This window comes from Scyliorhinus canicula, chromosome 1 (assembly GCF_902713615.1).
Source record: "Scyliorhinus canicula chromosome 1, sScyCan1.1, whole genome shotgun sequence".
In the NCBI taxonomy this organism is placed as follows: domain Eukaryota; kingdom Metazoa; phylum Chordata; class Chondrichthyes; order Carcharhiniformes; family Scyliorhinidae; genus Scyliorhinus; species Scyliorhinus canicula.
Window position 1 is genome coordinate 186,672,086 of NC_052146.1, and position 25,851 is coordinate 186,697,936.

Here is a 25,851-nt window from a genome sequence, read left to right on the forward strand (position 1 = left end):
TGGTGGAGATGTTCGAAGATGCAAAGGGGGAACTGCTGGAGACAATGGGTCAGGCATCCATTTCTCTGCTGCTGAAAATGGATAAGGACCCAGTAGAGACTGGGCCGTATAGGCCAATATCGTTATTGAATGTGGATGCCAAGATTCTGACAAAGGTGTTGGTGCTCAGGTTGGAGGAGTGCATCCCGAACTGATTGGGGAAGAGCAGGCGGGGTTTCTGAAGGGTAGACATTTATCGTCTAATGTGCAGCGTCTGTTGAATGGGCCCTTTCTCCGGTGGAAGGGAAGGAGTTGGAGGTGGTTGTGGCGCTGGATGCAGAGAAAGCGTTTGATCGTGTGGAGTGGAGCTTTTTTTTGTGGTGTTGTGGAAGTTTGGGATTGGGCCTACGTTTGTGGCTTGGGTGAAACTGTTGTATAAGGACCCGATGGCATGTGTGCCTACAGACAAGATAAATTTGGGGTACTTGTGGTAAACCACTGTTAGTGTATTGCATGTATTGTGGTAAACTGTTACTGTACTACATGTTGTGGTAAACCACTGCCTGATGGCTCCACCTCCCCTCGGGCTCGGTATGAAGGTGGCTGACCTCCGGCCCTGCCCCAGTTCGGGATCAGTGGCCAGGAGGCTTCCTGTTTAGCTTATTAAAGCCTCAGTTTCATTCACTACTCGTCCTGTGCTAACTGCACAGGGGAAACAGGCAGGGGTGCCCCATGTCCCACCCCTTCTGTTCACGTTAGCACTTGTCCATTGCATGAGGTGCTCAGATAAATGGAGGAGGATAGGGAGGGAGGGGTGGATCATAGGGTATCCCTGTATGCCAATGATCTGTTGTATCTCTCCAATCCAGGCTCGTCAGTGGGGGATATAATGGGACTGATTTGGGACTTTTTCATGCCACAAATTAAATTTTGGAAAAAGTGAGTGTTTTTGTGGTATCTTCTCCAGGAGTGGAAGCAGGGGTTGTTGTGTGTGTGTGTGTGTGTGTGACAGACACTTTCGGTGTCTGGGAGTGCGAGTGCTTCGGGACTGGGCTCAGCTCTGCAAGTTGACCTTTACACGTTTGGTGGGCTGGGTTAAGGCGGATGTGCTGAGGTGGGATAGCCTTCCCCTATTGTTGGCAGGCCGGGTGCAGGCGGTCATGATGGACATTTTGCTGCGGTTTTTTAAATCTTGTTCCAGTGCCTGCTGTTTTTTTTGCCGAAAATGTTTTCTATGGCGGTGCAGAAGCTGATTGTGTGGGTGGATAAGGTAGCAAGGATTAAGAGGTCAGGGCTGCAGAGAGAGATACTGTTGCCGGGGCTTGGCCCTTCCAGACTTGTTATACTATTACTGGGCAGCAAACGCTGAGAAGGTGCAGGGTTGGAGTAGGGAGACGGAGGCTTTGTGGGTGAAGACGGAGGCAAGTTTTGTAAGGGGTCAATGTTGCGGGTGTTGGCAGCGACGTCGCCACAGTTTGCCCCAGGGAGATATTCGGAGAGTCCATGATAGTGGCCATGCTGAAAGGCTGAAAGTTGGGTGCCGGGTCCAAGTTCATGTCGATTTGAGGGAACCATGGGTTTGAGCCTGAGGGAATGGATGCGAGATTTTTGGCGTTGGGAGAAGCGAGGAGTGGTTGAAATAAAGGATCTGTTCCTAGAAGGGCAGTTTGCAAGTCGGGAGGAGTTATGGGTGAAGTTTGGGATTCTACGAGGGAGGGTTTCAGGTACATGCAGGTGCGTGATTTTGTGAAAAAGGTCTGTCTGACCTTTCCGGTGGCCCTCCTCGTCACTGGAGGGAGTATTGGTGATGGGGTTGGAGGAAGGGTTCGTCTCGGCGATTTTGGAGGAGGATGCGGCATCTCTGGAGGGGATTAAGGCCAAGTGGGAAAAGGAGTTGAGGATGCCGCTGGAGATGGGGCTGTTCTGGGAGCTGCTGCGGAGGGTGCCTCAACCTCATGTGCGAGGATGGGGTTGATACAGATAAAGGTAGTTCACAGGGTGCAGCTGATGAAGTTGAGCATCAGCTGGTTGTTTGAGGGGGTGAAGGATATTTGTGAGCGGTGTGGAAGGGTCCCAACCAATCGTGTACATATGTTCTGATCCTGCCTGAAATTGGAGAGGTTTTGGGAATTGTTCTTCAGCATCATGTCAGCCATCTTGCATGTGGATTTAAAGCCCAATCTCCTGGGACCATATTCGGGGTGTTGGATTTGCTGGAGTTGCAGATGGGAGTGGGGGCAGATGTTTTAGCCTTCCCCTCGCTGATCGCTTGAAAGTGGGTTCAGTTGGGGTGGAGGTCAGTATCTCCACCCTGTGCCTCAGTGTGGCTGGGGGATTTAATGGAGTTCTTGTATTTGGAGAAGATGAAATTTGTTCTGAGGGGAGCGAGTGAGGGGTTCCACAAGAGATGGGGTTTGTTTGTATTGCATTTTGGGGAGCTGGTTGCCGCTAACTGCTTGGGGGGAGGGGAGGGGAGGAGGGGGCTGGAGTTTTGTTTTGTTTTGGGTTGGTTTTATTTTGTAAATGTTAAGTGTTTTCTATGTTTAATTGTTAAAATGTTAAAATTTGAATAAAAATCTATTTTTAAAAAAGGATGTTGAGGTCAAGGGTTTTTTTTTGAGGAGAGGAGTTATAATGGTACATTTAAAGGAGAGAGGAATAATACCTGGAGAGGGACACCAACATTAATAATAACCAGCGTTAACATGGGGAATTTGGTCCACAGTTTATAGGGAATAAGGTTGAAGGGGCAGGTTTCATGGACAAGATATGTTCAGAGGACATATGGGGAGATAGAAGAGAAACTGGGGAAAGATGCAAGTTCCGGGCTTGGGCAGGGTTAACGTTTAGAGGAGGTTTGGCCGAGTGGGATAGTGGAAGGGAGGGACGTGGCAGAGGCAGCTGATTGAATCATCTCAATCTTCGTTACAAAGAAGTCCATGATCTCTCGAGGGCTGAGGGGATGGGGAGAGGATTTTAAAAGGATGCTTTTCATTGGAGAAAAGAAACCGGGTTAATTATGCAATCCGGGATGATCCTGGAATAGGTAGTAGTTTTAACAGACGAGAGCAAGACTAGGAACAAGGGGCAATATGGTGGCATTGTCGTTAGCACTGTTGCCTCACAGCGCCAGGGATCCAGATTCATTTCTGGCCTCCTGTGTGGAGTTTGCACTTTCTCCTCGTGTCTGCATGGGTTTCCTCCTCATGTCTGCATGGGTTTCCTCTGGTTTCCTCCCATAGTCCAAGTTAGGTTAGGCGGGTTGGCCATGTTAAATTGCCCCTTGGTGTCCAAGTGATTAAATGGGGTTACGGGGATAAGGTGGGGCCTGGCCCTTGGTTGTGTGCTTTTTCAGAGGGTCCGTGCAGACTCAATCGGCCAAATGGCCTCCTTCAGCACTGTAGGGATTCTAGTTAGTGCTGCATGTGGTCCAATCAGTTCTGGCAGTGGATGGCTAAACTATTTGTCCACCATATCCTTTCAAGTCTGTGTCCCTTGGACTTGACGGAGCAGAAGGTGGACTGTACCAGGAGGATCAGCCATGGTGAGGGAGACTAATGGTTTTATTGAGGCGTGGGTATCAAAGCTGGAAAAGAGGGTGTGGTTGAGCAAATAAGTAGCTGCAGAAATGTTGTGGTGAGTGAAGGGCTTGGAAGTTGGGATTTTGAACGCACAGTTGTGAGTGAAATGTGGGATAGTTGTTTCCAGGGACAGTTACGAAAGGAAGTGGAGTTGGTGGGAAGTGATCAGAGATGGCTTTATCTGTTATTCATATGGTGGAACCAGCAAGACCACTTGAGATGGCAAGGTCAGGTGGCTGGCTGTGGATATGGGTTTGGGAGTTCACATGGAGGGAGTAAGAGGGCAGTGAGCTCCGAGGAGATGACAGAGTTTAGATGGAGGGTGGAATCACAAAGATGAGAAAAATCATTTTGTGTAAGGCTGAGAGAAGAAAGCAATGAATATATCTGGATTAGAAAACGGTGATGTTTGGGAGGGAGGTAAAGAACAATGATTTTTGGGAAGAGGTGAAGAATCTGGAGAAAGGTAAAATGTCCGAAGGAGGAGAAAGTGCCAGAGCAGTAGGTGGTCAGACTGTCAATACAATGTTCTTGGTGGGGTAAGTTTTGTATTTGCACACAAACTTTATCCCTTTTGGAGAATAGTGGGGAGGTATTGGAAGGATTAGCAAGTTGATTATCAGCCTGTTGAACCATGTCAAGAACACTCCTAGAGTGGGGCTTTAACCTGGAACTTCTGGCTCAAAAGCAGGGTTGTTACCTACTGAGCCAAAAGACCTCCAACTGAGTAAGTGGTGGAAGATATAGCTAGGCGCAGAGGCTTCATTAAGGGGAAAGGTGTCATTACGCCTCAGCCAGGCTTCCATCAATGCAGTCACCCTCAGGTTGTCAATGCAGTATTCCAAACTAAGTTTATGGATGGTAAGGGCCTTGTTCAAACGAGCAGACATGCTGGAGGGTAGAGGTGATGAGTGATCCGCTGGCAAAGTCACCAGGATCATCCGTGGGTGGAATAAAACAGACGGTGCTGGAAAGTCTCAGCGGGTTTATTTTTAATGATTTTATTGTGTATTCATATTTTATATCCAAACATTTATAAATTACAAAACCGTGCCAAAACCAACACATGTATTTACAAGCAGGTACCTTAACTATAACTAGCTGTGACCCCCCACTTTAGTCAGGGAGTGATTCCCCAATATGCCCAAAGCACATACTTACAAGTGTTTATTTGCAGTTTGGTTTGGGCCTTAGCTTGCCCTCAGACCTTGCCCTTGTGGCTTTGTCTCCCTCTTGTTCCCTGCGTTCTTTTTGCGTGACTTTGCCCCCACCCTCTTTCCCTTTTCCTCTCTGTCCTGTTGCTCGCCCGTGTGTCCTCTGCTCTCCTGGTTGCTGGCTACGAACATGTCTTGGAACAATTTGGTGAACAGCATCCACATCCTGTGGAAGCCTTCTTCCAACCCATGGATGCTGAATTTTATTTTCTCCAGTCTAGGAAATTCGATAGGTTGGCCAACCAGTCTGCAAGCCTTAAGTGGTGCTGCCAATCGCCAATCGAGCAGGATTCTTCGTGGGCGATCAGGGAGGCAAAGACTAGGGTATTGGGCCCCCTCCTCATGAAGGGCTCTGGCTGATCTGATACCCCGAAGACTGCCACTCTCAGGCACGGCACCACCCTCACTCCCACAACCCTCGAGATGGCCTCACAGAAGGTTGTCCAGTACCTGACAAATCTGGGGTACCCAGAACATGTTGGTGTAGTTGTCCGGGCCTCCCTGGCACCATTCACATTTGTCCTCCACCACGCGGAAGAACCTCCTCATTCGGGTTCTGGGGAGGTGCACTCTGTGCACCACCTATAGCTGTGTTAGGCTCAGCCCTGCACATGTGGAAGTGATGTTCGCCCTGTGCAGTGCTTCGATCCAGATTCCTCCCCTACTCCTCTCACTTTTTCCTTGTTTTGTCCAGGGGGGATCGTGCCTCCTCCAGCGTTCACCCGTACATGTCTGCACAGTTTCCCTTTCCTAGGTCACCCGCGTCCAACTGCTCTTCTACTAACGTGTGTCCAGGTATCTGGGGATCGTCGCTGTTTCTTTGCGGAGGAGGTTTTTAACCTGAATGTATCTCGGGACGTTTCCTCTTGGTAACTGGAACCTCTCTGTGAGTTCCCCCAGGGTCGCTACTCTATCAACCATGTCCCAACTGTCGAGTCCCCTCGTCCTGTCTCCATCTTTTGAAAGTGGCATCCATTATTGTGAGACTAAACCTGTGGTTGTTGCAGATGGGGTCCATGGTGGACATTTCAGTTAGGCTGAAGTGTTGCATCATTTGGTACCACGTCCATAGCGTAGCTACTACCACTGGACTCCTCGCATATTTGGCCGGAAAGGATGGGAGATCAGTTGTGGCTCAGGCTCGGAGGGATGTCCCTGTGCAGGAACTCTCTTCCATCTTCACCCACCCCTCCAGGTTCTTTAACCCATCCCCGTACTCTTTCTGTGGTGGCCGCTCAGTGGTAGAACTGTAGGTTTGGAAGGGCCAGGTGAGGAGCCAACACAAGAGTGGGATGGGGCAATTTGCTTTGCTGCTCATAATGTGTTAGTGCCAAGTACCTCAGTGAGCTCTTCAGAGGATGCCAAGAGAGGTATGGAGGGAAGCTGTAGGTTTATCCAAGAGGGAATTGAGGTCAGCAGAGCAACAAGAGGGCAGAAAGGTCAAGAAGTACAGAGGGTTGCATGTAAGGATTTGGGAGGGCAGAGTACCTGAGAGTAGAGATGTGAAAAGAGACAAGACAATAGAAGTGTCTCGGAGCGGTAAGAGAAAATAAGTAGGAAAAAAGGGAAATGGAAATAGACTGATGGATTGGGTCCAGCGTGGGAGCAAAATTGTGCATGCAGATGGAATTGGGGTAAGTTATATAGGCATCATTATATAAAAATTATGATACCTAAAAATCTGATAGCGAATGAGAAATAGGAAATAGATGGGAAATGATAGAAAGAAGTGAAAGAGTCGGGGTTCCATGCCACATGGCATGTGGAGGCCATTTTGGCAGGAGATTTGATGGCGGTATTCAAAATTGTGAGGCATCTGGACAGAGTAGATAGGGAGAAGCTATTCCCATTGGTGAAAGGATTGAGAACCAGAAGGTACAGATTTAAGCTAATTGGCAAAAGAAGGAATGACGACATGAGGAGAAACTTATTTTATGCAGCGAGTGGTTAGGATCTGGAATGCTCTGCCTGAAATTTGGTGGAGGCAAATTCAATCAAGGCCTTCATGAGGAAATTGGGGAATTAAAAGGAAGAATTTGGAGGATTACAGGGAAAGGATATGGGAGTGACAGTAGGTGAATTGGCCTTGCAGTGAGCCTGCATAGACACGATAGGACAATGCCTCCTTCTGTGCTGTAACCATTCTATGATTCTATGGTGGGGATAATGATGACATGCGTAGGGTAGATTTAGCATGGAACCATTATTGAACTGTAGTCATGGGGGAGAATGTTAAATACACATTGTCTGGATTGGAGTAATTTGACTCTACAGTAAGAGTTTCATTCACAATTTTCTTTTTTAAAAAAATAAAAAAAATTTAGAGTACCCAATTCATTTTTTCCAATTAAGAAACAATTTAGCATGCCAATCCACCTAGCCTGCACATCTTTGGGTTGTGGGGGTGAAACTCGTGCAAACACAGGGAGAATGTGCAAACTCCACACGGACAGGGATCGAACCTGGGACCTCGGCGCCGTGAGGCAGCAGGGCTAACCCACTGTGCCACCGTGCTGCCCCTTTGTTGCTTTTCTGATTGAAATCTATTGACCTATTTTCCCCTCCGCTAGCCCCAATGGACTCACAGATAGTCACATTCTGTTAACAGTATTAAAGTTGGCAGCTCTCTGCAAGAAAACTTGCTGACTTTGAATGAAGGTGTCACTTCCATTTCAGTGTGGCATTTAAAAGACTTACCTAAAACAAAGCAAAAATAAGAGAAACTGGACAAAAATGTTGTTTCTGTCACTCGTAAATGCAGATTCTGAATTGTTCAATTGTGTGTTGACTGCCTTGTTCCTTTATCTTTCCTCCAGTGTGAAGCATATCACCTGTCCATTGCTGATTCTTCATGCTGAAGATGATGCCGTCATCCCCTTTCACCTGGGAAGAAAGGTGGGTCACATCTGCAAGGCCCAAACTAACTTCCGACGCTTGAGTGAACTTGTAATGATTTTTGTATTCGATTCATTTCTTTCTCTTATTGAAACTTTGCAACCTACAGTTTTGCAAATGCAAGTTTGTGATGAGGGCCCAATGAGGCTTTTAATGATTCTGTCCATAATGTTAATTTCCAGGCTTAAAACTGGCCTACGTCTCACTGCAGAGACTTGTAACCCAGGGCGACATTCCCAGTGTAGAACTGAGGCAGTGCTGCACTATTGCAGGTGCCATATTTTGGATGAGAGGTTGGACTACAATCCTGTCCACCCTCTATGCTGGAAGTAAAAAAACAAATTCCATGCCACTATTCAGAGAAGGGCAGGAGAGTTTTTCTCAATGTCCTGGACAATTGTTCCCCTCATCCAACACCTCAAACAGGTAACCTGGTCATTAGCACATTGTTGTTAGTGGGAGCTTGCTATGTCCATATTGGCTACTGCCTAATCCTGCACTACAACAGTGAACACCCTTCAAAAATACTTCATTAGCTGTAATGTGTTTTGGGAAATCACGAATTTGCAAAATAATTAAAAGTTTCCATTTTTTAAATCTAAATATAAATTCTTTATTAAAATTAATTTAGATGAGTTAATTAAGTTACCACTTGCACTTACGTACCTGCTGCTAGTCAGATCTTCAGTACAACTTCCAAAAATAAGTGCAAAGAAAAATAAATCATTCACAGTTTATCAGTTGGAAAAGATTTCTTCGAGGTTAGAGTCATGCTGAAATAATGGCAGCTACAGTTATTTTTAATTCGTCCCCTTTTGGAAAGCCTCATCCACTTGGACTAGTCAGGGTGTATTCTGTAAGCGCAGTACTAAGTGTTCGGTTTGTCTAAGTTGTATTGATCTTCAGTGATAATAACTTTGATATACCTATTCATAATATGGGTTTGGCCCGGATGGAACAACTGTATCCAATTCTGCACACCGAACCTTGGAGAGGATGAGACTTTGAGCGAGTACACGGAAGCTTATTAGAATTGTTCCACAGATGAGGAATCTTTTTACGCAGTTCCCTGGGATCGGGGATGATTTCCTTCCACTCTGCTCTGATGCGTTCTGAGATAATTGAGTCCCACGTACAATCTGAAGCCCCTGCCACATAAGGCAGGTGGTACTTAGACGGTCAGGTAGTTGATGTGTTTGGAATTTTTTTTGGAAAAGTATTTTTATTAAAATTTTCAATATTTTCAACATTTTTACAATACACAACCTCACCCTTAAAACCACCCACCCCCCACCCTACCCCTTCATGGCAACCAGATCTCCAAAATGTAAGACAAACATAAACCCCATATCTGGTGGAACCCCTCTTCCACCCCTCTTTAGAGCAAATTTCACCTTCTCCAAACACAGGAACTCCATTAGATTCCCCAGCCACGCTGGGGCAGAGGGGCGGGGAGAAGCTGACCTCCACCTCACAGAACCCACCTGCGAGTAATCAATTAGGCAAAGGCTAAAACATCTGCCCCTGCTCCCATCTAAAACTCCAGCAGGTCTGATACCCAGTATATGGTCTCCAAGGGACCCGGCTCCAAATCCATGTGCAGAACCTTGGACAAGGTGCTGAAAAACCACCCCCAAAATTTCTCCAAATCTGGGCAGGACCGGAACATATGGAGATGATTGACTGGGCCCCTCCCACACCGCTTGCAGCTATCCTCCACCCCCTCAAACTGCCGGCACAACCTCGCCTTCGTTACGTGCACCCGATACACCACTTTCAATTGAATCAACCCCAGCCTCGCATACGAGGTCGAAGATTTGGCGCTTTGCACCATAATCTTTCCTCCAACATCATACCCAACTCTTCCTCCCACATGGCCTTAATCCCTTTCATGGACTCCATGTCATCCTTCATTAATCCTCCGTAGATCACCCAAACACTCCACTCTTCAGTCCCATCCCACCGACAGCGCCTCCTCCAACAATGAGGAGGGCGGTGCCACTGGAAAGGTCGGGAAGATCTTTCTTGCAAAATTCCGCAGCTGTATTTACCTGAAGCCCTCCTCACACTGGAGCCCAGACTTCACCCCTAACTCCTCCAAGCTTGCGAATCACCCTTCCAAAAACAGATCCTTCATCTCTTTCATTCCTTTCTCAACCCATCGCCGGAACCTCTCATCCTTCCTCCCTGGCTCAAACCCATGGTTCCCTCTTATCAGCATCATAGTCCCGCATTTCTTTCTCCTGAAAGTGTTTATCTAATTTTGCTTTGAAGGATTTTGTCTGGGATGAGTGCAGAAGAGCCAATGCTGGGAAGATGGGGGGACTATCCTAAAAAAGATCAAAATGAATATATTTTTTTAATTTAATAAATTTAAATTACCCAATTCTTTTTTTTCCAATTAAGGGGCAATTTAGCGTGGCCAATCCACCTATCCTGCACACCGTTGCGTTGTGGGGTTAAGACCCATGCAGACATGGGGAAAATGTGCAAACTCTACACGGACAGTGACCTGGAGCCGGGATAGAACCCAGGTCTTCAGCGGCGTGAGGCAGCAGTGCTAACCACTGCAGCACCATGCCGCCCCCAAAATGAATAATGAGACTTCCAAAACAGATCACATGTGCAATAAATATTACCAAAGTCAGTGGACCAGAAAATATTACCTCGCCCTCAGATTCTTACATATTCTTTCGAAAAGTAGCATGTGTACATTTGTTGTGTTCAGGGTATGCATACAAAAGACTTGTGTTGATTGCCACAGCAGCTGTATTGGGAGGTGGGGGTATATGGTGCCTTAATAAGACACTGAATGAGTTTTGCGACTACTGAGTTATCTAAGCTGACTTTTAGTCCAGTGCAATCTTCCTCATTTAGCAACCTCAAACGTCACTTGAGTAGGCCCTGGTCTGGGGTATAGGCTGTCTTCATGGAATGACAACTTTTGAAAGCAATGATCTTTCTTGGTTCCATCAGCATTTTAAAATGTTTTGTTTCTCCACAGCTTTATGACATTGCATCGTCTCAAAGAAGTAGGAAAGTACAATTTATTCCCTTCCACAAAGATCTTGGCTACAGACACAAGTACATATACAAGAGCCCACAGCTCCCTCAAATATTAAGGTAAATGTACTCTTGCTTTAACAATAACCAGGGGCTGGTTTAGCACAGTAGGCTAAACAGCTGGCTTGTAATGCAGAACAAAGCCAGCAGCACGGGTTCAATTCCCGGACCGGCCTCCCCGAACAGGCAGCAGAATGTGGCGACTAGGGGCTTTTCACAGTAACTTCATTGAAGCCTGCTTGTGACAATAAGCGATTTTATTATTATTATTAATGCCCTGTCGCTAATCCACTTCTGTCTGTCCCAGCATCTCTTTTATTAGGTCAGGATATAATGGGGTATGCAGCTAAGGTGGATTATTGAAATTCAGGTACTGATAGAAGCAGGAGTAGACAATATCACTCTTTGAGCCTTCTCTGCCATTCAATACGATAATGACTCACCTGTCACAATTCCTGCTTCCCTATCTCTTGATTCGCTGAGAGATCAAAAATCTGTCAATCATAGCCTCTATGGTAAACAATTCCAAAGAATCACAATTCTCTTGGTGGAAATATTTCTCTTAATCTCAGTCCAAAATGACCAACCCTTTAGTCTGAGGCTATGCCCTTGAGTTCTCTAAATGTCCAGCCAGGTGAAGCCACTGTGTCTACCCTTTCACACCCCCTTCCTAATCTTGAATATTTCAGTGAGATCGCCTCACATTCTTCTAAACTCCAGAGAGCCTAGGCTCAATTTGCTATGCCTCTCATCAAAGGACAACCCTCCCATCCAGGTACCAATGTAGTGAACCTTCACCGTACCACATCCAAGTCAAAAATATCCTCCTTTTGACTAGAACTGCACATATTGCTCCAGGTGTGGATTTGCCAAAGCCCAAAACAACTGTAACAAGAAAGTAACAAGACTACCTTCTTGCTAAACTCCAGTCCCTTTGTAATAAAAGCATCATTACATTTGCCTTCTTAATTGCTTGTGCATCTGTATGCTAGCTTTTTATGTTCCTTGTAAAAGTACACTTATTTCTGAACATCAACATTAAAAAGTTCCGTGCCCTTTTAAAAAAAAAAAGAAATCTGTTTTTACCGAACTGAATAACACCACACTTGCCCACATTATACTTCATTCGCCCACTCACTTAAACTGTAAGAGTTGAGGCCTGAGCACTGATCTTTGTGGCATTCCACTCGTAGAACCTGCCAACTAGGAAAAATGCCCTGTGTATCTCAACTCCCTGCTTCCTATCCCCCCCAATAATATATTGTGTGGCGTCCTGCGGAAAACTATTTGGAAATCCAAGTATGCTACATCTACTGGCCCTCTTTATCTACTTAGAACATAGAACATACTCGTACTATCTTCTCAAAAGCTCTCATAAATTTGTCAAACCCTACTCTTCCTTTGCCTAGAATCAGGTTGCCTCTGTCTTATCATCCTATGGTTTTCTAAGTGCATGGTTATGACATCTTTTAAATAGATTCCAGCATTTTCCTGACAACTGATGGCAGGCTGTTCAATTGTCCCCGTTTTCCTTCTCTCCGTTTTTTTTTGAATGGCAGTGTTGCATTTGCCAACTTCCAATCCATCGCAACCATTCTCAATTCTAGGGAATTCGGGAAAATTGTCATCAGTGCATCCACTATCACTGCAACTCTATTAGATCCCCAGAGTTGTCTTCTATTCTTTAATGGTCTGAGGGTGTCGCTGGCAATGCCAATATTTGTTGCTCATCCCTAATTGCCTGGAGATGGTGGTGGTGATGAACTGTTGCAGTCTGCCTGACATGGGTACATCTAGTTATATGTCGGGTAGGGAATTCAGCATTTGATCAAGCAACAGTAAAGGAATGGTTGGTCATCCAGTTCCATGTCAGGAAGGTATGTGGCTTGGAGGAGAATTTGCAGGTGGTGGTAATATGCTACCCTTGCCCTCCTAGCTGGTAGAGGCCACTAAGTTTGGAAAAAGCCTTGGTGAGTTGCTGTAGTGAATCTTGTATTGTGCGCAGTTGTGGATGGAGTGAATGTTTGATGTCCTGATAAAGCGGGCTGCTTTGTCTTGGATGTGTTGAGCTTCTTGAATGTTGTTGGAGCCATGCTTATCCAGGCAAGTGGAGAGTATTCCATCGCACTCCTTAATTGTGTGTTGTAGATGGTGGACAGGCTTTTGGGAGTCGAGAGGTGAGTTATTCTCTGCACATTCCCAGCCTGTGACCTGCTCTTGTAGCCAGAGTAGCTATATGACATTGATAACCGAGGGATTCAGTTATGGTAATGAAGGTCAAGGGGGGGATGGTCATTGCCTTGCACTTGTGGTACAAATGTTACTTACCACTTATCAGCCCAAAGCTGGATATTATCCAGGTATTACTGCATATAGACACAGTGTGCTTCAGTATCTGAGGGCATCAGGTCCTGGCGATTGTCAGCTCTAGTCCCTCAAATTTCTCTAATACCTTTTCTCTGCTAGTATTAATTACTTATATTCCTCAAGATTATTATCCCCTTAGTTACTCTCTATTTCTGGTATGTAATTTGTGTTTTTTGTTACTGCGAAGGCAGATGCAAAATATTTGTTCATGACCTCTACAATTTTCTCATACCCTATGACCAACGTTTACTTCAGCTACTGTCTTTTTTTTAATGTACTCCTAAAAGCTCTTACAATATGTTTCTATATTCCTGGTTGGTTTGCCTTCATTGCACTTTCTGCTCCCCTTTTATCAACATATTGGCCGTCCTTTGCTGCTTTCTAAAACACACAGTTCTCTGACTTGCTACCGTACTTCAAAATGTTGTACACTTCTTCTTTTAATCTAATAGTATCCTTAATTGTCCGAGTAAGCCATGGGTTGATCTTTCTCCAGGTTTATTTTCATGAACCAAATATTTTTTGGACATTTTGAATCATTTAAAATATTTTCCAAAGTTCACTTGCCACCATACCTCTTTGTCTATTGACCCAATGAACCTCTTGCTTCGTATGTATGTAATTGGCTTAGTTTAAGTAAGATTCTTGATTTGGCCTCGCAGATGTCTCTCTCAAACATAATATCCAAATTAATTGTATACAATCACTTTTTCCCAGTAAATCTTTAACTGTGAGATTACTAATTAACACTTCCTGATTATACAGTACTAGATGTAAAATAGCTTTGTCCCTACTTGAATTCATCAGATCATAGAATCCCTACAGTGCAGAAGGAGGCCATTTGGCCCATCGGCCTGCACCGACCCTCTGAAACAGCACCCTATCTAGGCTACATGCATTCACATAAAGATATTTTAATTTTTAACTATTCTTTGCATGGACTTTATTTGCTTATGAACTATTACCATTGTAACTGCTGGTTAGTGCAGCAGTTTGGCATGGGATGCCAATGCTGGTAACAACAATCCATGATGGCACGTGGGAATTTTGTGTGTGGTACTTGTGGCAGAACTTGCCTTTTAAGATTTGACCTCTCCCCAGCTGTCAGCAGAGGTGTGCTATATGAAACCACATCTGAAATGGATTTGTTTACTGTACGTCCATCTTTTATAGATGGGAGGATGCTAACAAAAAGTATCGTTCAACATTCTGTCCCTTCTTGTCCCACTCGACTTGCCTTCAGTCAAGTCACCACAGTGCTCTGTTGCCTCAAATTTTCTTTTTAGATTTCTAAATCTCCTTCCACATGGCCCCTCCCCTTTAAAATGTAAAATTGTGATTGGCCAGAACAATAATACCAACCTGGTTGATGTCACGCGCATTCCAAGGCTGTTATGATCCAGTTAAATCGTGGAGCAGGTTCGAGAAACTAAATGGCCTATTCGTGATCTTATGATCCTCCTGTCCTCTCAAGGTCACCTTTGCAGAATCCTCTCCATTCATCAGCACAAAGCTAACTTCTTGGTTGGATAGGTGTGGGTGGCAATGACAATTTCCGAGTGGTTTCTGGCCTAAAAATGTTTGAAATGGTTAGTGTTTGCACAAAGAGCTTGAAAACTGTTGGCACAACCAATGGTAGTTCCAATATGCTTGAGTTCAGGAGACCATCTCCAATGACTTATTTAATGAATGGCCTGACACTGGGTAGTGTTGCTCTGTTTATCTGGTTATAAATATGGCGGTCAATATGGTCGCCTTCCTTAATCCTAATTATGGTTACATTCAGAGCCGCCAGGTATCTCTCGATACCGCCACAAGGTTCAATCCGAATACTGATCAAAGAGCCAATACACCAGTTAGTTAGTTCAAAGTCAATACTATTTATTTACACACACAATAAGATCTACCCATGCACAACATTACTACAACTAAACTATCTCTAACGCTAACGCCTATACTTAACTTCGGGTGCCCACTCGGTCAGATGAATAATGGCCGTTGTTCGGATCTGAGGCTGTTGGGTTCGAAGAGATACAGGAGAAGAGCTAAGGTCGTCCGCCTGGTAGCAAGCGTTGACCTTGAACTTTTTCTTGTAGGATCTGGGCCTTTTTGGGGTTCACTTTACATCCAGTTTGTTGAAGGAGTCCTAATAATTTGTTGAGAAGCAAAATGTGCTCTCCCTTAGTGTCGGTCTGTAGAAGCAAGTCATCTGCCTTTGCCATTCTCCACACACATTTGTTTACGGGGTCGAACAATAGATTGTGGGAGCTCATAAAATCTATACCTAAAATGTGTTTGGCTGTCTGGGGTAGATTGACTAGAACTACGGGGTGTTTCGTTTTAATGTTCCCTATCTGTATTGCGGCAGGGGCTGTGATGTGTCCCTGCTGCAAGTGTCCTGTAAAACCGCTGAGAGTAATGGTGTCTGTGGTGAGCCATGTGTCTCGCTGAAACATTGTGGAGGAATTGAGCGTAGTGCGGGACCCTCCTGTGTCCCAAATAAATTCTACGGGGTGTCCCCGGGGGACTGTGCCTGCCACTACTGGTCTTCCGGATTTGTCCCAAAGGATATCGCAGACCCAAGTTGGGGAGTCCGAACACCGTCGATCAGTGACGTTCCTATCTGCATTCTCGGACAGTCTCTTTAGTACCGATTTCTCATTGTAGGCCTTGTCTGAGGGGTCGTAATATGCTCAAGCTCTCTGTCCTGCTTCTGTCGCGTGAGAGATTAGGATTTGAGTCCATTTGGCCATATTGTCTGGGGTCAAATGGGCGCGGGCTAACTCTCCGAATACAGCTGTGAAGTGAATCCACACGTGTCCAGCAAACGCTGTGGGGTGCTCTGTCTTTTTCTGCCTACATTTATTTTGGCCTTCTACGGGGTCTCCTTTCTTGTAGCCGATTGCATCAAGGATCGCTGCATGCATTACTTGGAGGGTACCTCCTCCTACATTTTGTGGGTCGGGAAGGGCTGCCACGACTGAGGGATCGAGGCTCAAAACTGTGAGCTTTGCATGCTCTCTTTCATCCAGGCCGTACATGGTCGCCTGTTGTTTTACTCTTGCGAAATAATGGTGTGGGTCCGATGTGGGTTGGAACAGTGTTATCTTATAGCACGCGTCCCTTAATTGACGGTTAATGGGGTGGTGGGCAGAAAATCAGGGTCTCCGTCTGTTGTGTCCCTGCGCTGTGTGGTGACAGGGTTCATGGGGTTGTGCTCTGCCTGTGCAGTCGGGGGTGGGGGTGCTTTCCTTTTCTGTGGTTTGTCCTGTGTACATGTGCCATGTACATATCTATGGGCAGTCTCATTTAACTCCTGCCAATCGGGGCCAATTTCTTGGTCTAATTGGGGTCCAAACATGCTCTGGAATCCATTTTGTACAGAAAGCAGAGATTGCAGGTCTGCAATTTGCTTTCGGCATTTAGCGTGGTCTACCGAACTCTACCTTTGTTCCGTCGTGGAACTGTGGAGTGCTCGTAGGGCTGCTTTTGAATCGTTACATTGTTTCTGTAACTGCTCGACTTGGTGTTCTGTCTCTTCTCGTACCAACACCACGCATTGCGTGTCTTGGTAGGCCTTGTCGTATTGTGACTGAAAGCTGCTTGGGTGAGCGAGACGAGATTGGTGTGCCCGTTTGACATCAGCCATCTCCTTGTCCTTCGCCGCTAACTGCTCTCTCAGTTCCTTGTACTTTCTCGTACTCACTCACGTCTCCCTCACTATTCTTCTCTCTCTCTTCAATCTCTCTGCGGAGCATCCTCACGACTTCCTCTGTGCCAAGCAGTACACGATTGCCATCGGCTTACGAGCTTTCCCTAAGCTCTCTGTCAGGTTCTCCCACCAAGTATGCCCTATACTTCCGGGACCTGTTCCATCGTTCGCACAAAATTCACTCCAAAGGGGCCATCCTTTCCCTTTGAGATATTTTCTAATCTCCTCTTCCCATACGGGACACTATCATACTAGACTGGTTGCTGCGACCTCGAATTCCTGGGGGTTCATAAGGCGTTTCATTGCAATTTCTATCGCTATATCTGGGGTTTCTACCGAATTTGGAACAGGGGGGAATAAAGTGGTGATGTAAACACTGGTACGGCTTCTGCTATTTTTCGGCCTACAAAACTCCCGACAGTTTTACGCAACAAAATCTCTCAGGTTTACCTTATATCCCTGTTAGTACGCATGCAAATAACACACTTCTGAATTTTGGAGGTATGATCGATATTGGTCTTACGCTTGTGGTTTTTACTTTTTCCAATTGGATTCTAATTCAAATTTGGGTTCTCTCGGAGTGACAAAGCCACTTCTAGGTCGAGTCCTGTCAGATGTCGCCAGTAATGTTGCTCTGTTTATCTGGTTATAAATATGGCGGTCAATATGGTCGCCTTCCTTAATCCTAATTATGTTTACTTTCAGAGTCGCCAGGTATCTCTCGATACCGCCATACGGTTCAACCCAAATACCGATCAAAGAGCCAGTAGCCAGTTAGTTAGTTCAAAGTCAATACTATTTATTTACACACACAGTAAGATCTACTCATGCACAACAGTACTACAAACTAAACTATTTGTAACGCTAATGCCTATACTTAACTTTGGGTGCCCACTTAGTCAGAGGAACAATGGCCGTCCGTTGTTCGGATCTGAGGCTGTTGGGTTCGAAGAGATACAGGAGAACAGCTAAGGTCGTCCATCTGGTAGCGAGCGTTGACCTTGAACTTACTTACTTCTGGTGAGGCTGGTGGAAGGGTCTCTCCGCCTGAGAGCCAAATCCAAGAGAGCGATTCTCTTGTGGGGGTTCCTTCTTATACTTGGATGGGCTTTGCGCGCTTTTAGGCGGGCCTTAAACTTGGTCCCAATTAATTGGGCCGCTTCTCGATCATTGTTATCGATTTTAACCAATAAAGAGGTGGGTGCCCTGATGGCTGGGCGTGTCTTAGGTGGCCGTTGGCCTTGCTTTGTTTGTGTCTTTCTGGCGCCGGGATGTCTGTAACAGTATCAACTACCTGAGTGTTAGTCCTTCGTTTCCCGGAGATGGACCATCAATATGCTCATCGACCCAGAGTTTCGATTCCGTCTGGTGACTGCTTCCCAAATATACATTCAGGCACTTTGCCTGTTTGCTGTCTAGCTTGTCCACATTTCCCTACATTCTCTGTGAGCGTCCATTTTGTGTTCTGGAAGTGGCCATCCCAGATGGCTACAGTAGTTCCGAGGAACAAAGGGACCTTGGCGTGTTCGTCCGTAGATCTCTGAAGGCAGAAGGGAAGATTAATAGGGTGGTGCAAAAGGCATATGGGATGCTAGCCTTTATCAATCGAGGCATAGATTACAAAAACAGGGAGGTCATGTTGGAGTTGTACAGAACTTTGGTGAGGCCACAGGTGGAGTATTGTGTGCAAACATTATAGAAAGGATGTGAATGCACTGGAGGGGGTGTAGAGGAGATTCACCAGGATGTTGCCTGGATGGAATATTGGGATAGGCTTGGGTTGTTTTTGCTGGAGCAGAAGAGGACTGAGGAGCGACCTGATCAAGGTGTAGAGATTGTGAGGGACGTGGGCAGGGTGGATAGGGAGCAGCTGTTCCTCTTAGTTGAAGGGTTAGTTACGAGGGGGCACAAGTTACGGTCAGGGCATGAGATTTAGGGAGGATTTGAGACAAAGCTTTTTTGTCCAGAGGGTGGTGACGGTCTGGAATGTACTGACTGGGAGGGTGGTAGAGACTGGTTGCCTCGCATCCTTTTAAAAAGTACCTGGATCAGGGCGGCATGTGGCGCAGTGGATAGCACTGGGACTGCGGCGCTGAGGAAACGGGTCTGAATCCCAGCCCTGGGTCACTGTCCGTGTCGAGTTTGCACGTTTTTCCACATGTCTGCGCGGGTTTCACCCCCACAACCCAAAGGTGTGCAGGTTACGTGGATTGGCCATGCTAAATTGTCCCTTAATTGGAAAATAAATAAATAAATAAATAATTGGGTATGATGTGTTATCTGAGTTGGTCTAACATCAACTGCAACTGGATGCAGTGAAACGAGAAACAGGCTTCCGACACAGGAGATGGTCCAACACTGTTTTATTGAACTTGCTTGTTGCTGTATAATCTGCTGTCGGTTGACACTCTATTAACCTAACGGATAACCTCCTACTGGCTTGACCAGACATTGCTGAGTATGGGAGAAAAAGACAAAGTGCAAGGAATCTGCTTTGGGTTGAAAGATCTTCTCGATTTTAGGAAGTACACCAGGCATCTTTCTGTTTAGGCAGTAGGGAAGAGATTGAGACCACGTCTGAGGGGAGGGAGGGAAAGAAATATATAGTTTTGTACAGACTGTGTGGATGAGAAAACTGTCTTATTGTGGGGATAGTTTGTGATAGGAGGGGGGAGCGATATTGCTGTTGACTATGCTGGTGACAATTCTAGCTTTACAAGAAATGGATTAAAGGATGTTGTCAGGATTTTGGGAGCACTTGTGAGAAAACAACATCACTCTACTTCACCGTGAGTAATGCCACAGAAGATCCACTAGTAATATAAATGTTTGTGAGTTGTTATAAATTTCTTTCTTTCTCTTGACCCAGGAAGTTCTTAAGTGACCCAAACTCCCATCAGTAATGAGGTGGACCACAGTGAACAGATACATCTTTGGAGCTGCTTGAAGACTTCAGTTTACGTTAAGCAATTTGCATGACTTCTGTTGATTTGCATTCTACAAACCGATTTCATTTGAACACAAAAACAAAATGATTCTGCTTGGATTTTTTTTTTGTCATGCATGAGGGAGCTCAACGGCACAGCTGAAGAACAAAGTGCAAGACTTAATTAATACTTGAGAGTTTAGTTCTTGGCATAAAGAAATTAAGGCATACTTTTTTTTTCATAACCTCAATCATGAAATTCTGACAGACAGAAAAAGTTAAAAATATTTAAGTTTCTAAAGTGCAAAAAATAAATGATAGATGATCAGGGTAATTTCAAAATATGATTCTCAATCATCACCCTCCCATTTGTTGCTTTTGAATTAAGGGTCTTTATTTCCAACTGCAGGACTTTTATTTTTGCGAGATCAGACCTGTTCATTTCTTAAGCCCAATAGTGTTGCATGTACCATTGGACATGCCTTTTCAGTTCTGTTGTGCCGGGTGAAGGTTTTATGACGAAATGTTGCTCATAAGATGTAATAACCTCCCTGCAATTCAGTTTGATGCAAAGATTTTTTTGAAGGTTTGTATCTTTAGACTGAGTTCAGATGAATCTGTCTCAGTATACTAACATCAAAGTATTCAAGTAGACAAATGTCAGCTGTAAACAATGGCATTATCTAGTATATTAAACAAATAATGTGTCTGTCTTCCTATTTCATGCTCAGTGTCTGCCTCTTGCTAATGTTGTGACCTCCTTCAAAACGAATGGGGGTAGGTGGGAGCGGCAACTGTGTATATCAATCAGATGAAGATGACTGGCAACTTGCCAGATGTAATGATCCTATGAAAGCTTACTGAGCAGTCTCCTCCCAGTTCCTGGTGGGTCTAAGCCCTACAGCACAAAATGGACAACCTTGCTCAGGGAGGCCATAATGATATCTGGGGTGGGAAGCAGGAAAAATCCATCCATTGATAGTCATTTGAGGTTGGAATACCTTGTATTATATAGCTGACTGTGCTGCTCCTGACCTAGGAGACCTTGATGCTGACAGGAGCGATAGAATTGATCAAATTATTTAGATCCCATCATTTTGATGAGCACAAAGTTCCACCCAATATTTCTTTAAATACTTAAAACTGAATCAATTGTTGACCTGTCTTTGCATCAATTGAACCACTATGAGACTGTAAGGTGCCCTCATGAATCCGGGTAGTTTGAGAAGTCCGGGAAAGATTTCAAATGTGATGTAGGCTTTGTAAGCAGACTGGACGTTGGTATGGTCAGGAGAACAAACCAAAAGAATTGCAACTAACTGTCCTGCTTATTACTTGTATTGTGAACTGTTAACACAGTGTTGCCTATGCACTTGTAGTACACCAAGCAACTCTATAGCTGTAACAATACTTGTGTGGAATATGTGTTAAATTACTGGTTGGCTTCTGGGAAACAACGTAACATGCTACTAATGTTGAAATAAAATCAGTTTCTGTAAAATATGTTCTGAACAAAATATATGCACCAATGTAAATAGTATTCATTATTAAAACGAGCAGAACTCGTATTAACACAATGTTACAATGAAGAACAGAAATGATTGCCTAGTTTGCAGTCATTAAGAGAAAGCAGATTCCTTGCATAGATGCATAGCACAGCTTATTTATTAAACATTTACAAAATTGTCTAAAACCGCTCAGAATAAAATTAAAACTTGGAAACACTGGAAAGCTGTAATGAAAATAGCAAATTCTGGAAAAAATCGCAATAGAACTGTTAATCGTGAGAAAGCAAAAGATGACAAGTTAATGTTTCAGTATCACTCGTTAAAACAATAATCTGTTTTGTATTTCTCAGATTTGTCCATTTCTGAAATTGTTTTAGCAAAAATCATATTGACTGGTTTCAACAATTGAAAAGAGGTTTTCTGTCCCTCCAAGAGGAGCAGGGTAGAATTCCTCCACTAGCAGGACCAAAAGTGCTATAGCTTCAAGAAGGATGTGTTGCTAGCCCCTTCCGCTGGGAAAGGATTATGTAGAATTGTACAGCACAGGCCCAGCAGTGTTTATGCTCCATGTGAACCTTCTTCCATTATTCTTCTTTTCACCCTATCCTTCATATCCTATTCCTTTCTGCCTCATGTACTTTGGGGCAGCACGGTAGCATTGTGGATAGCACAATCGCTTCACAGCTCCAGGGTCCCAGGTTCGATTCCGGCTTGGGTCACTGTCTGTGCGGAGTCTGCACATCCTCCCCGTGTCTGCGTGGGTTTCCTCCGGGTGCTCCGGTCTCCTCCCACAGTCCAAAGATGTGTAGGTTAGGTGGATTGGCCATGATAAATTGCCCTTAGTGTCCAAAATTGCCCTTAGTGTTGGGTGGGGTTACTGGGTTATGGGGATAGGGAGGAGGTGTTGACCTTGGGTAGGATGCTCTTTCCAAGAGCTGGTGCAGACTCTATGGGCCAAATGGCCTCCTTCTGCACTGTAAATTCTATGTACTTGATGGCTTGCCTGGGATTATCTAAGGCCACCTGGCAAACATGCGTGAGCAAGATCTGCCACTGTGTCTCTGAAGTGGAAATCAATCTTTACTGGTCCACGGCTTCAAGAAGCAGTGATTCAAATGGATGTTTCTTCTATTTCCGGTGTACATGTTCTGGGGAAATAACAGGGATCCAAGTCAGGGTCTGGAGCCCAAGAAATTTGACTTACTTTAACATTTATCATTTGCTGATGAACTGTGCTATTGATCCTTGGGCATCTGGACTTGAATTTTATTTTCCCAATCCCCATCTGTCAAAAATGGAGTTTATATAGATATTGACATGTCGAAGCTGGTACATGTATACATGCCAAATAAAGAAAACAGAAAAAACGTTTTGCATGGATAGTTGATACTCTCTCCCTTACTTCAATGAACAGCTATTGTGCTGAAGAATTCCCGAGTAGAAATCTGGCTTGTGTTCTCCTGAATACTTACTATACACATTTTCTGAAGCTGTTGTGAAAACAACCAGGATATCATCCTTGGCTCATTTACAATATTGTCACCCTCTGAGATTGCTGGTTGTGGGAGCCTGGGGAGCACAAAACACCAGTGCAGTGTTGACTCTGAGAGGCTGTCCTTCAGCTGAGTTGTTCAACCAAGGTACTATCTGCCCTCTTCAGATGGACACAAGATCCCATTCAGTGTTTTGAATGGGGAGAACTAAGAACAAAGAAAAGTACAACACAGGAACAGGCCCTTCGGCCCTCCAAGCCTGCACTGACCATGATGCCCGTCTAAACTAAAATCTTCTACATTTCCGTGGTCCATATCCCTCTATTCCCATCCTATTCATGTATTTGTCAAGATGCCCCTTAAACGTCACTCTCGTCCCTGCTTCTACCAGTGAGTTCCAGGCACCCACTGCCCTCTGTGTTAAAAAAAAACGTACCTCGTACATTTCCTCTAAACCTTGTCCCTCGCACCTTAAACCTATGCCCCCTAGTAATTGACCCCTCTACCCTGGGGAAAAAGTCTCTGACTATCCACTCTGTCTATGCCCCTCCTGGTCCTCAACCCACACTTATGAAATATAGGATTTCATCGCCATCATTTATCTCATTGCTGTTTTTGCAGCTTTGTTCTGTACAATTTGACTGGTGCTTTCCTTGCATTATATCAGTGAGCACACTTCAAAAGTAATTTCATTAGCTGTAAAGTGCTTTGCATTGTCCTTCGGTTGTGAAAGGCACGATACACACTCGAGATTTCTTTTCACCCATGCATCATCTTCTAAGATATCCTGCAGCCAACTTGCTTTATGCTTGAAACAATTACACCAGGGTCTTAACAGTGGGTCCCGAGCAAGAGCACTCTCCTCTTGAGCTATAATGCTTCTGTTAATGTCGAAGACCAATAGTCAAATAAGGCTACCATTTAACCTGTGCAACTATTTTTAATCGCTTGCTTTGGTGGCACCCAGAGTCCTCTGGAAAAATGCTTTTCCACTTCATCATGTTGATTCTAGCAACGACAGCTGTATAGAAAATCAGGGCTACCAGTATTGGGTGCTACTGTCCATGGTTGTGTGAAACAGAAAGAGATCAATTATTACTTACTTCTCATAAGTACAGCTCATTACAGGGTTGATTCAGATTATTTAATGGAAGGGCGGCACGATGGCGCAGTGGTTAGTACTTCTGCCTCATGCCACCAAGGACCCGGTTTCGATCCCGGCTCTGTGTCACTGACCGTATGGAGTTTGCACATTCTCCCTGAGTCTGCATGCGTCTCACCCCCAGAACCCAAAAAGACGTGCAGGTTTCTTGAGTTGACCATGCTAAATTGTCCTTTAATCTCCAAAAGGTGGGGGTATAGGGATAGGACGGGGTGGGTCTAGGTGGGGTGTTCCTTCAGAGTAGACTTGATGGGCTGAATGGCCTCCTTCTGCACCATAGGGATTCATTCTATGATGATCTGTAATACATGTGGCCTCTGTGTGCCTGTATTGGCGTTTGATATCTGCACTGAAACTCACTGCCAACTCGTACATGGAGTTGAAACTGAATGAAAACTCCCCTTATCTTGTTTTTCAAAAGCAAGCAGCCCTGTTATTGTTCTGCACAAATCGTTGCTTAGTCACGAATTAAACATTTGTATTCCCCACTTGTTAAAGTGCTCTAAAATCCCCCACATTAATTTAGACTAGATGTCTGAAGGTGACTATGTTGAGGAAAATGCTTTATTAATTTAGAGGCTTCGCTGTGCAATTTAATGGAAGTATCATTTTTTAATCAATATTTTAATGAACAAAGTATATTTATAGTTTAGTACACAGAATAAAATATATATATATATTAGAAGAGATGAAAAAAAACTGGTAGGACATTGTGCACTACTAGCTCAACAACAGCAACTCTATAGAGTTAGCAATATTTTATCATAAGTAGGCATCTGTTTGTGGGGAGGGGGGGGGGGGGAACTGGGGAGGTGCATATACATTTGGGTGCTGGAGAAACAATTACGTTAGTTATGTCCAATACAGAGGGGGCAATACGAGAATGGATCTGGTGTTGGCCGTGTTACTTGCTTCTCCCGGACGGTTTTCGTTGCCGTTGTTGTCGCACATTCACCTCTGCTTCGACCGTTCGTCATGTCTTTTGCCCATATTTTTCTTGCTCTCTGTTACTGTATTTGGCAAGTTTGTTGTCGTTTCCCGTGCTGTCCTTCTGGCTGTCATTCCCTTGCCCCCCCCCCCCCCCCACCCCCTGTCTGGTTCCTCTCTATTGTTCCCTTTCTCTTCCCTCTTTCCCCCCCTTCTGCCCTCCTCTTCCCCTTCTCCCTCCTCCTCTTCCCCTTCCCCCTCTTCCTCTTCTGTGGTTCGCCTTTCTTTTCTCTTAGGTTTAGCTAATGTTTCGGGTTCTTGTTATGTGGGCTCTATGTACCACTTTTAATTGCATCAGGTTGAGCCTTGCGCATGTGGAGGCGGAGTTGACCTTGTGCAGTGCTGGGCTCCAGAGTCCCCACCCTATTTCAATCCCCAGGTCTTCCTCCCATTTCTTTCTTGTTGCGTCCAGCACAATGTGGGCCCTTTTTACCAGTCGCTCATACATGTCGCTACAGTTCCCTTTATCTAGGATGCTTGCATCCAGTAACTCTTCCAGTAATGTCTGTCGTAGCAGTTGTGGGTACGTGCTTGTCTCCTTTCGTAGGAAGTTTTTGAGTTGTAGCTTAGCTCGTTCCGGCTAGCTGGAATTTCTCCGTCAGTTCGTCCAGTGTTGCGATCCTGCCATCCGTATATAGGTCATTAATTGTCAATGTCCTTCCATCCTGTCCCCACTTTTTAAAGGTGGCATCAGTCAGTGCTGGTGTGATCCTATGGTTGTTGTAGATGGGAGTTTTATCTGACATTTTGGTCAGGCCGAATTGCTGTCGTAGTTGATCACTCTAGTGATCGAGCCATTAGCCATTAGCAATTGCTCTTAGAGCAGCAAAAAGCTGGAGGGGAATCTGAAGGGGCAGCAGAGAGCACACTCCCACTCTCCCTCGCGGGGAGAGTCCAGACGATCAAAATGAACGTACTGCCCAGGTACTTCTTCCTACTTAGATCTATCCCGATCTACAGCCCC

General features: G+C 45.0%; 1 protein-coding gene across 2 annotated transcripts in view; it reads left to right on the top strand.

The window, feature by feature from the left end:
* Window positions 1-21,250, top strand: part of abhd12 (abhydrolase domain containing 12, lysophospholipase) — a 138,600-nt gene extending 117,350 nt beyond the window's left edge. Inside the window, exons 11-13 of one of the 2 annotated variants that reach the window (XM_038804684.1) lie at window positions 7,591-7,669; window positions 10,674-10,792; window positions 19,681-21,250. In XM_038804684.1, coding sequence (XP_038660612.1) covers window positions 7,591-7,669; window positions 10,674-10,792; window positions 19,681-19,714 — 232 coding nt within the window. In that variant the 3' untranslated portion in view covers window positions 19,715-21,250. The remainder of the gene's footprint in view (window positions 1-7,590; window positions 7,670-10,673; window positions 10,793-19,680) is intronic. The other variant, XM_038804694.1, reaches the window with a different exon arrangement.
* Window positions 21,251-25,851: the final 4,601 nt, after the last annotated feature.